The following is a 16,769-nucleotide window of genomic DNA, read 5'->3' as shown; positions in this document are numbered from 1 at the left end:
AATCCTGCAGTTGTGAAAAAGATGAATGAATTTTATCAAGAGGATTTGAAATTAATCCAAGACTGATGTGGCATCACAGACCAACATTGTCAACCCCTTCAATTCTGAGGTTCACCTCAAAATTAGTCATGAGAGTTCATTGCAGATCGTAGGACATGTCGAGTAACTCCGATCGTTTCCTTGATTTGGACATTTTTGAATTTGAATTCGTTTTCAAGAATGATATATTTTCGTAAAGATGGCTACATGGCAAATTTGAATGGCTGCTTCCCCATCAACTGTCATGCAGTTTTGTGTACATTAGTTTTGGCGAAACAAAAAATACACAAACTGGAGAAACTCATCTGAAAAATGTTTGCGCCAGTACTCATCAGTGATGTGGCGCAAGAGAATGATTTAACCTGTTACCAATGGTAACATCACAGGAGTAATATAATTAGGCAAAATGTGTAATACAATCCATTTGTGATGGAGGCCGGCTGGCTCGGCTTAATGCATTAGAGGCAAGTTACAGTCGTTTAGCTTTTACTTTTTAAAGCTTGGCATTAAAGAAAATTTAGAAAAATACATGTACATTTTTGGTAGAATTAGTATGCAACTAGATAACAGTATAGATTTTTGTTTATAATCCTGTCAAAATGATTACACAAATAATATCAGCTAATTTGCTACAAACATTCACGAAAACAAAACTAAATTCAAATATCCTTTCAAGAAAATGACAAATTTAAAGGTCACGTTTCCCGCCCACTTTTTTGTATAATTCAATGATGAACAGAAACCTGTCAAAAATAATTAGACTCCATAATCTCAACATAATCGAAATTGAATAGATTACAAAGTCTCTTTTCAATAACTTTTCAAAAATTAAAGGTCAAATGTTCCATATACTTTATTCAGTAATTCAGCGACACCTTATAATCATACTTCTGTACATTGGATGATGAATCGCTTAAAATATTGAATAAGTGGTCTCGCATTACGCTTTGACAATTCCGCCCCGATTAGACATCATCGTACTAATTAGAATAACAATAATGAGGCATTGTCGCGGCCGGGATATCCAGCTGCCTACGATCAGATTAGAAACTCCCATCTGTCCGCTCTGGTCCCGGCCATCTGGGGCCCCCAATTAAGAACGTAGCGAAACAGGTTCATCCGCTGGTGTTCTTGGGGACGTGAGCACATCCACCGACTTGGGCAGGAACGGCACGTGCATGTGCAGTACGGGGCTTAATCAACCAATTAATGGACACTGGTTCCGACGGAGAAGCGGTTCCTGGTTTCACAAATGTTTCCGGTGTCTTGTATTGTGACTTTGTGTCTTTTGATCCAGCAACAGGATCTGAATGGTTGATTGTGTATCAAGAAGAATACAATTTTCAGAATAATTATTCCAGGGGCGCGGGGTTGTTCTTTAACTTTCGACATCAGCCGAATAGAGTGCTGCCTCTTAGCTTCCAACCCTGGCACCGCTGAATATGGTGATGGATGGCTAGTTACATGCAGCTAAATCGATACGCTTCTGTTTCATGTCAGAGGTCCTTTTGAGAAGGAAATTAATTTGGCCGCGATGCACAAATTCAGTTGCAAAGGCTCATTTAATTCCCACCAAATTGCATCCAAAAATCCATCTTGTACTTTCCCGGTAGCAATCAGATCTTTGGACCTTTTGACGCAAAGCCAGAAACCATTTTTAGTTGAAAAATTCCCAAGATGGTCCTTTTTGAATACTTGATTTGGCTCTGTCTTTTCATCTAGTCCTGTTCTATGCATCTTGAGACTTAATCCATCGGAAAGCTGGCCAGTGACACTATATCAAAAGAGTCTAGTTCTCCGCCATTCAAAGGCTGGCGATAGCTAACTAGTTTGGCAGCCTCCGCCATTGTTTGACCAATCAACACACAGCCAGACGACCCACTTCTGGGCCGAGGGACGTGCGGCCTAATTGATATTCCATGAGAAGGAAACAAGGAAAGATTCGGCAGAGGGGCCAAGGGGGACGCTATCAAACATAGTCTATGACACATACATCATCCGCATGAGTATTCGCTAACCGGTTATTTGTGAACTCTGGCCGGTATCAATCTTAACTTTCATCAGGACGCGGAGACATGGGACGGCATTTCAATAAATACGCGGCCGTTGATGATTTCCCGCGCGACTAGAAGAAAATGAGGTGCCCAGCCTTAATTATAACTGTAGAGTCCACCCTCTTATAATTACGCGCATCTCCCGTTAGGAATTCCCGCGTAAATTATCCATCTTCTCTTGTCGAATTATTTCCCACGAGGCATGTGACACTAGCGGAATTACCTCTGTTTAACGTTTTTATAGCTAATTTAAAATCCCATTATTTTGAGACTCAACAAAAATCCCAATTGCTGAAAGAATTAAAAAATCATTTGTTCACCCGTACGAAATTATCAACGGTGTAATGCCCAGTAAAATGTGTTGAAGCCTCCCTGGGCACGCATATATAAGTAATAAAGGGGTTTTATATTCAGAGTACATCACTTGCCTCATATAAGCGAAGCATCAACAATTAATATCCGTTTCAAATTATCTAACAGTAGCTTTTGATTAAAAACTTGACTGGAATTTTTCCAAGTGTAAACTTTTTAACCTCTGGGGCGAAGGCTGCGTTTTCTTCATTATCGAGAGATCATCACTTTGAGCCAATCTTGTGAATTTGGAGATTAAAAGTCGTGGCTATTTTTTGCTGATACAGGCCATTATTTGCGTGATTGTGTGAGCGATATCCTGGAGGGATTTAAGAGGGGATATTGATATAAAAGGTACTTATCCAACACAAAACTTACTTACGCAGCTACTTCAAAGCTTTGAAAGGCTCTTCAGACAAGATGCATCAATTCGATCGAGTCATTTAGAGGAGGAACAACACCTCAGCATCATTTTTAGCATTCAAACCAAAATGACACCTTCTCTAATGAGTTTAAATGACCCTTACTGGTGTTGGAATGGATCCTGATGATACTCCTGTAAGAAGATCATTCAATGTGCACAAAAGGAACCAGCAGCACACGCTTCTTTTGCTCGCCATTGTTCATCCCATTGTCCCACGCGCCTCCTCAAAACGAGACATTGCGCTATTTACTTGCTTTTTACGTGTCAGTGATCACTAAGAAACTCGGCAAATAACAGGTGAATAGCTTGTAAACATTCACCAATGATCTTGGACGGAGCGTAAACATATCGTTATTAATCTGTTTGACTTTAATTTTCAAATGATTTTTCGCCAAAGTGATATGCGACGCGAGTCCTACCCTAATCCTGTATATCAACGCACACGGCTAACAGTAGCATGTGCATTGCAGGCTCGGCGGGAAATTCCCCGACAGATGGGAGATAATGCGTATGAAACAATGCCCTTCGCCCATCATAATAGCACAGTGTCATTTTTTTGACAGAAGTTGAGGAAACCGTGTATTATTCAAGCACCAATTAATCCGGGTTGGACGGGACGCTGCACAGGCCAGTGCAAGTGTAGCGTTGCCAGAACTGTAATTTACACGTCGAAGTCGGTGGATAAGTCCCTGAGATAAGATGGACATCTCGACCACAAGGACCCCCTTGGGGACATATTAACCCTTGGGGCTGGGACACCCATGGGGTGATCTTTTATGCACCAAGACGTTATCACACTAACTGTATCTCATCCTATGGGATCAGACTTTTTCAGTAGAAATGCGTTGCAAATGAACTTTTTTTAAATTTCATTTTTGTGTTACCATTGTTAACTCAAAGAAATGCGTGTCCAAACCTGTGCTCCTGCCAACCATTAAACTTTCTTGTCATAGTTATTTTTGCGATTTGCGGAAATTTCTAAAATGAAATTCTTGATTTTTTGGGGGGCCTTGTAAGGATTTTTTTGGGATTGGAACCAAAAAGTATTACAGTATATACAGCTTACAGTATGTTTAAAAGATAAATTAAGGGAAACAGCGGACATGTTATGGAAAACATATCTGTATATAGATGTCATGACTTCATAGATTATATACTAAGTAAATGAGAGAAAAACCATTTTCTCGGATCACAACTCAAAGGACATGACAATAAAAAGAAGATAAATCCGTTTTTTAAGCAACTTTTAACAGCACAGTGCGACGCCATGTCAAAATGACACCAGGGAGAGTCCCAGGGGTCGTGACCCTGGGCTCTAGAGGCACGAGGGTGGAGCCTTTCACACTCGTAAGAGTTTTTCACGAGTCTGATCCAGAGAGCGTTATCCGTAGGTGAGACACCCTCGGGAGATATTTCCTCATTTTACGACCTCTGTTGATTGAAATATGCAGATAGCGGCCGTTCGCTGGATAATTTGTACCTGTACGGCATGCCGATCTTATCCCAGTAAATCGACCAAACTAGCCTGATATTTTGGTGTATATCCGATCGGAATTAATGTTGCATATTTCATGGTGTGGATATATAAATCATTTAGGTCTGTCAACACCACGAATTCTGAAATATTTATTAGAGGATTTTTGATGGTATGAAAGAATATGTTAGTGATGTAGTCTTTGGGATTCTTAGAAAGGTTCATTTATCATTAATGGGATGTATAGTGAAGGCTTATATCATGATGATTACGAATTTGACATTGAATTATGACCCAGAATTCTGCTAATACTGCATATGACGCACTGAGAACTAAAACCGACTACCTAACATAATGCAAATGCTTAAAGGCTGTTCAAGAAAGCAAAATTAGTTCTGCACTTGCTCGATCAATTTTTCACTTTTACTCTCTTGTCCTCTTCCAATATTCCAAAAACGAGCCTTTTCTTTGTGTCCCTTTTTTCAGTAGTTTAGAGAAATTGCACTTTTTTCGGGACAGCCTTTCAGCTCCTTTACTGTAGCTGCAGGCTGGAGAAGATAGTCCTGCTTTTACTTTTAGTTTCAGAATACATGCGTATGAGAGCATTTTGAGAAGAGACGTGTTTTCCCCTTATGGTTCCCAGCAACTCATGAAGTTATCATATATACATTTCCTCAAAATCTCAATTCATTGAAGATAAAAATTTGAGTAAGGTCACGAACATCATTCTGTGGATAGCCAAGACTATTGTAAAGGTGGAGAAGGGGGATTGCGGATGGGCGCTGTGAACCTGTGACTAATTTGTCTTCCCGTCCTTCATTCGTACAAAAATATATTTTAGTTCAGAAAACAGGATTTAAACACTTGGCTCCCATTTACAATGGCCTTGGCAGCAATTGAAACTTGACTGCTTTTGCACAGCACATTGTCATTTGTTGAATTTTCTAATGAATTTTTTCGACTTTTTGGACTTTTAAGCAGATAGTCCCGGTAGTCAAGGCGAAAACAAATCTCCAGTGGCTCTACCTACAGGTAAACACATATACTAACTGACAATATTGAAGAATATTAACTTGTCATCTCAAAATATTGGATTTTCGTGATGTAGTTGCTTCTGCTCCACTGCATGTGTCTTTTGGCGGGAATAATAATTATTATTGGTTAGGGCGGCCAGCCCGTGTTTGGGGCAGGGGGGATCCATGGGGGGATGCAGGGGGTTCGTCCCACCCCTTCCCAAGTAAAGTAATTGCAAGAATAAAGTGATGCAGTTTATAACTGTACTGTTATTACAGATGTAGTGGAGTGTTAAGTAACCTACACGAATGATAGTTTTGACTTCGAAGCCGTTTGAAGTATTCAGCGATATTAAGCTATCAAAATGTATTAAGACATAATTGAAAGTTTGTATTATCTTCTCCAGTCTGTGGTTACTGAGCTAAAATAACAGGTCAAATATCCAAGCATGCTTTTTTATTTCCTCCTCTCCCCACCACTCCCATCAGTTACGCATGGTGTCGAAAATTAAACGATTTTTTAAAATTTTGTCAAGATTGTTCAAAAATGCTGGTGTTATATATTTCCATGAATGCTGCTTCTTTTAACGCTTTCAAACAGATAAGGATATTTTATTCAACAAGTCATTTCATCAGCTACAATAATATGGTTGGGTCAAATAGATGCATGCATAAGTCTTCATAAATTTAGCTGAATCACCAATCCAACAAAAGCCTTATTGGATTCAGAAGAAAGTGTCATTCACACCAGTTTTTTGAGGAGTTACCATTGATCAGGGCCAAGTTGGTCAATCAGTATCAGAGACAAAACATTGGCATTGCCTCAACTAAGCATCGTCTCCTCGAGCAAATTTTATTTCGGACCCAACGTCGAACTGAGCAACCCGGTCCTTAAAATATAAACTGCGATGATAATGCTTTGAAGATCAATTTTGAAAAACCTAATGAGTTCGCCAATTCTTTCAGCAACTCCCTGCATAAAAGCCATTTGTCCGAGCGAGGGATGGACCACAGGTGGTACGACGGTTATCATCATAGGAGACAACTTCTTTGACGGACTACAAGTCGTATTTGGGACGATGTTAGTATGGAGTGAGGTAGGTTATGCCCATGGATTCATTACCCCTCCCGCTCAAATATCTTTTGATTGGATACTTGACGTTTTGTGTCCTTCTTGATTTGAAAATAAGGTGTTCAATTCATAGGCAGAATGTTATAGTTTTCATCTTGACCAATCAAGGGTTACGCCATAGGTAGTTATTTTTCAGCTTTATTGGCTTTCTTCAAACATTCTTTGATCATATTTTGATATTTTGTCACTGATTGTATCTATTTCTGTTGCAGTTAATCACATCACATGCCATCAGAGTGCAAACTCCACCACGTCACATTCCAGGGGTCGTAGAAGTCACATTATCATACAAATCAAAACAGTTCTGCAAAGGTGCTCCAGGTCGCTTTGTATACACAGGTAAGTAACGATTATCATATTGCATTCCACTACAGTTGGGGACCAATGACGTATTGGCTGATCGAATCCGCTAGGGGGCACAGTCACTCCTCTACGCTATTCAGGGCTCATGAGGTCGGCTTTTAGGCCTATACCAGAAAAACAACAAACGGGATGAAATTAAACCGTAGCCGTAGGCCTAATATTAAGCCTGGAGAAGAATATCATTATAACAAGATACGTATTTATTGCAGCTTTAACAGAACCCACAATAGACTATGGCTTTCAGAGACTCATGAAGTTAGTGCCACGCCATCCAGGAGACCCAGAAAGATTACCAAAGGTAAGAAATCCTCTAAACACCTGAAGGGGGACTAAAGACACAAACTTGATGGTTACATTGATAGCTTGCGTGTGACAGGTATGCACAATTGTTTAACTCAGTGATATATTCTTCATACAAGCGGCGATAGTTTTGATGTACTGTGAGATATAAGAGACCCCTATCTGTGTTTTCGCTAAGCCCAATCTCACCCTCCCTGGCTCCTGCCCACAGCCACCCTATAAACTCTTGTGACTGAAAAAGTGAACATGTCCGACATATTTTGCACGCACTGTCACGAGCATTATGTCACAGCGAGATATTATGTATGCAGAGTCTGGCTATTGTTCGAGCGGTACAGCGTGCTGACTTAACGATCTAATGTGCTAATGAAGTTAGGGCAAGATGAAAGCCCGCCATATGGCCACATCTTTCTCATGCTGGAGCTCAGTGTACATTGGACGCCTCTGTATGCGCTTGTAACAAGTCTTAACCCTTTCAGGACTGCGATATTGTTACAAAATATAAGAATATGTATATCTATTATCCAAATAAAACAATATGCAGTACTATAGGGTAAGATTGAAAAGTTTCCGAAAACACTGATTCTCATCTAATTCTCATTGCAGGAAATCATCCTGAAGCGAGCAGCCGACCTAGCCGAGGCGTTATACAGCATGCCGCGGAATCCCAACCAGCTCTCCCTGCCCGCGCCCCGGTCGCCCAGTATGAACAACACATCAGGGTTCAACACATACACTGGCCAACTTGCCGTCAGTGTCCACGACACGGCCAATGGTCAGTGGGAGGAAGGTTGGTGGCGCCACCTTTTCCAACCTTCTGATTTTTTCGCTCTCTGGCGTCGCTTGGCATCGTCGATGGCATGCAAAAGTGTATAACTTTTCATCAGTTTTTCGTGGAGATGCTATTTTGAAAGTCTGGCCATATTAATCAACCACTGCAAAAATTCCAAACCATGTGGTGATATACTATTCTCAACAATCTTCCGGTTCCAGCGGAAGGCTTAAAAAGACTTAGTTACGTGCGAGACATGTCCATGTCCATTTCGCCGTATGCAATAGACTTGTATGACAGATTTGTTATGCCTCCGTATACTTAGTTGGTAAAAACAGATGAAAACTATACATTTGAGCTATTGCAAGCTTTTGCACTGCACTTGTTTTTCGATAACTGCAATACTAATGGCTAGTGCTGCCATCTTCGTCTAGACGCTCACACCAATTTATCTCGGAAAAGATCGGAAAAGGTTGGATTGTGTCTTCTCTTCTCGTTTCTTATCTGATCTTCTCTTTCTCACAAAATATTCAAGAACAGAGTTTGACCAAATGACCCAGTATTTCTGTGTATCTGCTGAATTAGGCAAGTTCTTATGCCTAGCATGCTATCCCAATCCATCCAGCAGAAGTGAACATCTATAGTGTCATTCTTCCCCTCTTTATTAAAAATGCGCAATTTGAAAAATGCATCCTTGGACAACGTAGACCGATTAATTTCTTGAATAATTCTCTTCACAGTTTTAAACAGTTTTCACATCTTTTGACGCTGGTCTTTCCCCAACAGGTTACAACCGAAGTCAAAACTCCAGTGTTTCACCGCGAGGTTACGGCTCGAACGGTTCAACCCCACACAGCACGACGGCCAGCACGTATAGTGGTGCTAGCGTAAATGGTTATGGTGCTGCCGGTGGACTGGGAGGCGTGGGATCAACGAGTGATTTCTTACATGGAGCTGCAAGTAAGACTCTCTTTAGTCTTTGAGTCAGGCTGGCAACGGGAGTTAACCTTAGTCTTTGAATCAAAGGGGAGGCAATGTTGGTCTTTGAATTTAAGGGGAGGCAATTCAAGGGGAGGCAATGTTGGGCTTTGGATTTAAGGAGAGGCAATTCAAGGGGAGGCAATCTTGAATTTAAGGGGAGGCAATCTTGGACTTTGGATTTAAATGGGGAATGTTGTTTGTGGAGGAGTGCCGGGGATAGATATGGGGGCGGGGGAACATGCTAATGCAGCTCAATGTCATGTTCGTCAATTGACATTAATTGTGATCTATGGTATACAAAAGATAACAACTTTAGCATTCAGTCCAATATTGGTCATTTTTTGGTAAAAAAACTTAATCAGAGGCTTTGGCTGTATATTTGGTACTTTGTTTTGAGGTTATTATAGTTTCTTCTAAACATAAAGAGTCAGCGGAACTCACTCAGTTTTAGGTTTCTAGCTAGTAAACTGGATAACTGTGTGTTTTTGTTGTTTTTTCATAACAGAATACCGAGATGGGGTACATTTTGGTGAGTGTTTAGTACACTGTTAGTCATGATATATGTGTGGTGTAGTTGTAGATCGTCTAGGTCACCCTGCAGGCACATCCAGGCATATCGAGATAACTCTTCTATATTGAAAGTTCTGTGAACTGCTTTCCAAAAGACGTATTTGGTCACTTTTATGTTTTAAACACCAAACCCGTCCCATGACCAAAATTACCCAAAAATGATTCGAATTCATAAACTAGAAAAGTTGGTTCCTGAAATAATATTTTGTTCTGAAGTGGCCTCATATTCAACAAAGGAAACAAAATGCCCTCAAAACAATTCCTGAAAATTTCGGCCACAGCTTTTTTTAAGCTAATTTTGACCAAGCATGATAGACAGGTGAAAGAAAGATCACAATTGACTGCTATTTCCGATGTGCCAAAAATGTGCATCTAAGTTGACCTTGTACGACAGCCAATTTTAATTTTTCTGCTTATTGTCTTACGTTTTTTTCTGTTTATTTTTGTTTTGTGCAGTCGTTCCATCTCATTCGCCTTCGCTGCCCCCAAACATGATGAATAACTCGGCCGGGATCTTCGCATTTTCCCCGGCAAATATGATCTCGGCGGTGAAACAGAAAAGTGCGTTTGCGCCCGTGGTCCGGACAGGTAACAGTCCCCCACCCCATGTTGGTGCTATGGGGCTACAAGGTGGATGGGCACACCCGATTATGAATGTTAGTACAAAATTTACTAATGTATCTTACGGTAGATATCTCCTATGGTTTTGGAAGAGTTCAACCCTGTATTACGTGTTTTTAAATTTCACATTTGAACAAGAACTCAGATTTTCTTTGTTTTCTTTCTTTGCTTTTGTAACTTTGGTTTTGTCTTTGTCAAAAGTTATTTGCCCTTTTTGTGGTTCGTCATTTGTCAGTTTTGTCAAAGTACATGTAAAAAAATTTCCTGTAGTTTCTCAGAATTAATCATGAACTGATATTTCAAACTGAAAGTTTGTTTGTTGATGCTGCTATCTGGGGTTAAATAAGTTAACTAACGATGCTTTTTAAGAGGCGATAGTGAACGATATCATCAATTTGTCATCCCAAGAAAACTCTGTCAAATTAGTAGACATGGATCACTCTAATGAAATCTAAATGATAAAATAATGGCTTAAGCTTTGGCAATGTTTCTCAATGCGTTCTATTTTTTAGTTCTTGAATATTTGACCTTTTGAATCATTCTTCAAATGCGTTTACTTCTTGTCATTTCAGGGATGAGCAGTATAGTATCGTCACCATTCTCAAGTATGAATCCATTCGCATTGCCCACGTGCGGCAGTCAAACCTACGGCAGCCCGATAGTCACACCCGCAAAATAGAACAAAATCTACGAATAAGAACTCTATGCCAATCACGGCCTACAGAAGGCCGGGACTTTTCAAAGTGGGGACTTACCCCACTGAATCAAAACTTTCAGGATAAAAGTTTACACAAGTGTTTCTTCCTCTATCGGAGTCTTTGTATATATACATTGGTCTTCTTTCAAATGGTGGCTTAAAGTGGTCCTCTCCCTGATGGGATTCTGGTCCATATTTTTTTCATTGTGTGTACTGTTAACCGCCTAATTTTTGCAGCTCTCTTCAAGCGATTTGCGATAAGTTCCAAAAAAATATTTTGTTGGACTATGAAATTTCTTTCGGTTTTTCCGGTCAAAACTTTTTCCGTGAAAGAAAAATCCATGAAAACAAAACACTGGAGTAGATTTTTCAGTAATTGCTTACAGCATGGTTGTGTCATTATGTCCTTTAAATACATCTGTGAGAACAACAGTTTACAGATGTCATTCCAGATTAGTACATCAGATCGCCTGGCTGGCATCAGGCCAATAACTTAACCATCTTGACCCTCAATGTATTGACATTTCTCAGCTTACAGACAGCGCGCGTCAATACGCGGAGGCTACGGAGGCAATAACGCTGGAAGTTCAGTATGGGGTTAACTTAAATTTTGGTAACTTTTGTGTGCTGCATAATCTTGGGAAGAAAATAGAATCCCGGGAGAATGAACAGCCATTCTGAAACAGACTTTCCTGATCTATTTTCAAGTCCATCATTAGGGACGTTCTGCACGCCTTTATCTCTGACACTATAGGTTTTCAGTACTCGTATTGAAATTATTTCAACTGATGTTTGGCCTCATCGCTTGTAAGTGAAGAAAAAAACAAGCCAACTTAAGGCGAGATAATCTGTATACAGGGTGTCTCAAATGTTTTATTTGTTTGTTCTGAGCAGATATGTGGGTTATCCTGGACTTAGGTGGTCCATTGAAAGTTTAATCTTTCAAAGTTCCAATTTCAACTTAATGAACTTGCCGCTAGTGTTGATAGTAACCATAATATTGACCACTGACAGGATGAGATGTTGAGAGATATTTTTGAAACACCCTGTACTATCAGCAGCTTGTTTCATGTGAGATCAAGTGAGCATTAAAATTGACTGTTTTATTGAATATAGATGAAAATGGTATACATTATTTTATTCATAGGTTTTGATTAAATTGAATCTAGTCAATGAGAGCTTACCATGACGTAGGAAGCCATGTAGATACTTTCGTCTTATCGTATTATGACGTTTTCTGCTCAGTCAAAATTTCAGACAGGGTCAATCTTAAATATTATGAATTATGTCATTAAATGACTGTGTGTAATCTGGTACCCCTATTTTCTTTGCACATTTCATCCAAACCATTGTACTTTATTGGATTCATGTAGAAAATAGGGGTGTCAAGTTGAAATGTCCTAAGCCTGTGTAAAGTTCATGCAGCTTGGTCCATAAATCATATCGAGGGATTTTGTACCTGAAAGATCATTAGTTAAGATTCAATTCTTTGAGAAATGAAGTACATGTACATGTAAGGCAAGATAGTACAGGTATAGCCACTTTGTACAGTAATGTGCACTGCCAGCTGTGTAGTCGCTCTATTTGTGCCATTTTACCCTTCCTGTTGCATGGGTGCAGGACAGTACTCCATAGTGTTAATGCACCGACTTCTACACAAGTTTGGGGAGCAGTGCTGCAGTAAATGTGACAAGAAATCTTCAGGGTCACGCCCTTGTCAAAAGAAATGAGGAACCTTTATCACATTCATAGTGTATTACATAATGATTTCGGGGAATTTTTTACATGAAATATGGGGTTGAGATTATTACTTGGGGTTTGCTCCTGAAGTGTACCTAATAATTATACACTGTCACTTTTTCTGCAGATATAATGCATACCTCAGTTTTATATTTCTATATGAAGTGCACATCGGATCTTAATGCATATTGTGTGTATAAAGTTTTTATCTTTGAAATATCTCCATACATTTTTCTTGTCGACTGTACAAATGAGTAATGTCTGTATCAATATTTATGTTCAGATTATTGTTTAACAAGGTGTTTTCGGGAAAAATTACTACCCAAAGAACGGAATCTCGTTCATTTGGTTTAGCTATGTGTAGGTTTCCCCCAGCATCCCTCCTCAGTGATATACTCAGTATGTAACCAAGATTAGGCCAACCACGAACTTTAAAAAGTAATGCCTACAGCAATTGAGCTATTTGAAATGTTCGGCGACAATATCAAACTGAAACATGAAATTATGAAAATGTGTCCATAGATGTTGATACAGACTTTCGATTTTCTTCTAAGCAATTTTAAACGACCAATAGTGAATTAAAGTCTTTTAATTTCTATCTTCTTAAAGTTTGCATACGTACTGATCTCAGAGTCTTTGTAAATATTGCACTTACCTTGGTGTTGTAGCTCAATGCCTATAACAGGCATGACCTGGTTCTTATAACTTGGTATGGCGATTGGTGATGGTGCAGCCAACACCATTCCGTGAAAACGTATGGAACCAGGATTGCGATGTATTGCAACCCTTTTGCTGGATGATCCGTAGAACATTCATCAGATATTAACCAATAGTGATATTTCGAAGTTATATCGCTCCACTTGATTGAAACTCACTGCTTAGCTGCCAACAGCGTAGGCAATTAGGTAGCAGATTCACGAAACCACATCAGAATGGTGTTGGCTTCGAGTCATATTACGCCAATATTTGAGTTAGAAAAGCAACATCAGTGAAGGCCAAGGATCAAGGCTACAAATTGACGCATGTTTTGTACCCAGTTGTAAATAAGTCTGGATATTATTTTATGAACAGTCTGTAATTTATTTCGTTTTGTCTATTTATGTAGAAATACCTCAGAAATTAACATAAGCCTAGATGTTCTTGCCATTTTAGGAAATGGTTTTACAGAAGATTCCTAGCTTTAAGTTTTTAGCTCCTTTTCTCAGTATAATGTATTGAAATTCTTTCAAGCTCGATGTTTACAGTCGATTTTTCTAGTCTGGCGGCAAATTGATACTTAAAGGTGACTAGCGTTGTGAGAATTGTTTATTCTATTGCTTTTAAAGAAACGGACAATGAATAACCTTCTGGAAGTCCATTTTTACCCTTCATGGCACCTGGGTCAGGGCTTGTCCCTCTTTACCAATAAAGTTGTTTTCATTGTCGCACTGTAGCCAATAACGGTGAGTTAGGTACAGAAGTGGATTCAAGGGAGGGGCAGGGTAGGGTGTCCCCCTTATCAAAGAGATATTTGCTATCGACCATTTATTTTGCCAAATTGAACCCAAAAAAATTTTGAGGGTACACCCACTGAAAGGCCCTGGGCACTCTTCATTTTCCTCTATCTGCCCCTGGACATCAAGCAGAATCAGGATGTCCAAAGGTCATCTTGATAGAGAACAATATATCTTTAAGACAGTGCTGAGGTTCCCAAAACCATGGTCAATTGGTTATCTGGATTCTGACAAGTAGTTCCTCAATTTATTTATCAGATTTATATTTACTCCTCAAATTAAAATGTATTTTACTTTATTTGATACTCAGATCTATTGAATACCCACCAAAGTGGCATACCATGACAGTTGGTTATTTGCATAACAATGACAAGAGCACCCTTCTCAGTCAAAATCCATGACATTTCCATTCGAAAGGTACTGACTTCGACATTTCCATTAATTTCCCCTTAATGAAGCCGACCATAGTCAACTTTTTAAAGTAAGTAATTGGATTTCTCAATAAAATACCTTGGTTTTACAAGTCGAAAAAATCAACACCACACAGTTAGAAAGTGAAGGTCAATCTTTGACACTGTTTAAAGTGAATCTTTCTGATTTGCAAATTACCCATCTAACTCTTGGGCAATATCAATCCTGTTGTACATTATGCATGCCTTCATTTTAATTTCAATGCATTTCTCTACTGGTAATGTACACAATTTATATGTAACAGATATTTAAATTTGGCTGTATTTAATGGAGATTTTTCATTGTCAATTTGCAATTTTAAATCTTTAAAATATATTGATATATGTTTAAGAAGAAAGGTTGTCTTGTTTCCTCTTTTACCTTTTGTGGGCATTTTACCTATGCATGCTAGAGCCCCATCGGCCAACACTAAAGGAACAGCCAAAAGTGTAGAAAGGCATGTGACGGGTGCGCAATACCGGTATGTGAAACTTGTACTCACCAGTTTAGGCAGCTGCTGGAAGTCAGATTCGCCTCAGCAGGATAGCTCTTTCGATAGATTCCAGCTTTCGTGACGTTCAAATTGCTGTTCAGTTCAGCTTTTCCGGGACGTTCCAAATTCCTGTCCTGACGTTAGAATTGCTGTCGACTTCACCCTTTCCGGCCCATTTGTTGAGATTGCTGCGTTGCGTAATGGATCCTTGGATTGGAAGTATTTCAAAAGAACGCAAGTGATTCATCATTTATTGATATGATAACTTACAGCAACTCTCACATAAAACACCTCTTGGTTTATCACATGAAAGAACATTTAGGCCAAGAAATTAATACCTCACCTTCGGTTTCTTCTGTCTCACCAAACTACGCTCGGTTTGGGCGGCAATTTCGCCAAAAATGTCGGCAGTTTTAGCTCCATCCTCGCGGTGTCTGCTGAAACAACTTAACCATCCAGTTCGGTATCAATCTTCCCGGCCGTTAGTCATTAGTGTTAAAATAAGGCACAAATCGATCGTCCAAAAGTGTTCGAATATCCAGCTCCAAGACGAAAGAATCACCATCACATGCACACTGAACACTAACTATGAGTATCACGTCACGAGGCAATGTTCAGGGAGTGGACAGTGCTTTGCACGCGCTGACCTACTTTTGCAACAGGTGGCCGCATTGCTCTGATACTGCGGTTGGCGGCCGTGGACCGCAAGTTTGAAATTGACCGCAGTCAATTTAAAATCGCCTGCATTAACTTCAATTGAATTAAAAATTTAATCCGTGCAAGAACTACTTAGGCAGTCAATTTAAAATCGCCTGTATTAACTTCAATCGAATTGAAAATTTAATCTGTGCATGAACTACTTAGGTGTTTTGAAAAATATATGACCCGGAACTAGCCGTAGGCAGCATTATATGCCCATCAAAAAAGTCAACTTCAATCCAAAAAGTAACACTTTAACCCGTCCATGTACATGAACATGTATCTCAAATTTCTATATATAATGTGACGTGTTGCAGGTGTGTGTGGGAATCTCCATCACAACGACTTTCATTGCAGTATGAAATCAGTGTGTAGGCCTATTTAAGTTTGTAAAGTTCGGGTTCAGGGGTTTTCTTCAAGATAGTGATGATAATGTTCCTCCTGTTGCTTCCTCTTCAGAGCCTGTGAGAGGGAGAGCAGGTTTGGCTTCGCTGGTCTCATTGATGATGGGTGTGGTGTCTGTCTCTCCAAGACCGGGGGTTCTAAGGTCTTCTCGAATGGGAAAATCGAGGGAAAATATAAATAAACAGCTTAGGTCACAAATCGGCCGGATATATATATATATATATATCTGATGGGTTTTAGATGGATTGTATCTAAAGAAGATGGCATTTCTACAAGACGGTGATGTTTTAAACTACTATAATGGGTAAGATAATCTGAGAGGATGCCAACTGTTTTTAAAACTGCTGTTAGAATCAGCCTAATGACCATCAATAGGCCATATGCCGTACGTCGGTATCCCTTCTATGTTGATCTCATTGTGCTTTCCCAATCTCTCTTTGGAACTCTTGGTCTAAATTACCTCATTGATTTCTCTGTCTCCGCCCTGTCATCTGAGGTCTCAGTTTCTTCAACTTGGACTGCCAAACTTGCTGCTGTAGTTGCTGCAACTCCTGCTGGAGGGCATCACATATTCCTTCCAAGCCAACATTCTTCAAGCTTTCCATATCGGCTTGCAACCTGGGTAAAATAAAGAAAAGAACCATTATCAAGTCAAGTGCTCAAACGCCAGTTTTAATGTTTGAATGGGTTTCTCAAAA

At 39.6% G+C, this 16,769-nt stretch overlaps 1 protein-coding gene across 6 annotated transcripts in view; it reads left to right on the top strand.

Annotated features, from left to right (window-relative positions):
• Positions 1-14,821, top strand: part of LOC135489259 (transcription factor COE3-like) — an 82,498-nt gene extending 67,677 nt beyond the window's left edge. For 4 of the 6 annotated variants that reach the window (XM_064774527.1, XM_064774525.1, XM_064774526.1 and 1 more), the window contains 8 exons: positions 5,324-5,374; positions 6,322-6,452; positions 6,700-6,826; positions 7,060-7,148; positions 7,757-7,940; positions 8,709-8,882; positions 9,409-9,432; positions 10,667-14,821. In XM_064774527.1, the coding sequence (XP_064630597.1) occupies positions 5,324-5,374; positions 6,322-6,452; positions 6,700-6,826; positions 7,060-7,148; positions 7,757-7,940; positions 8,709-8,882; positions 9,409-9,432; positions 10,667-10,773 (887 nt within the window). In that variant the 3' untranslated portion in view covers positions 10,774-14,821. The remainder of the gene's footprint in view (positions 1-5,323; positions 5,375-6,321; positions 6,453-6,699; positions 6,827-7,059; positions 7,149-7,756; positions 7,941-8,708; positions 8,883-9,408; positions 9,433-10,666) is intronic. The other 2 variants (XM_064774529.1, XM_064774530.1) reach the window with 2 other exon arrangements.
• Positions 14,822-16,769: the final 1,948 nt, after the last annotated feature.

The sequence above is a fragment of the Lineus longissimus genome, chromosome 6, assembly GCF_910592395.1.
Source record: "Lineus longissimus chromosome 6, tnLinLong1.2, whole genome shotgun sequence".
NCBI classification, from domain to species: Eukaryota; Metazoa; Nemertea; class Pilidiophora; order Heteronemertea; family Lineidae; genus Lineus; species Lineus longissimus.
Note: the sequence above shows the minus strand (reverse complement) of the source record. Positions and strands in the feature narration are given on the sequence as shown.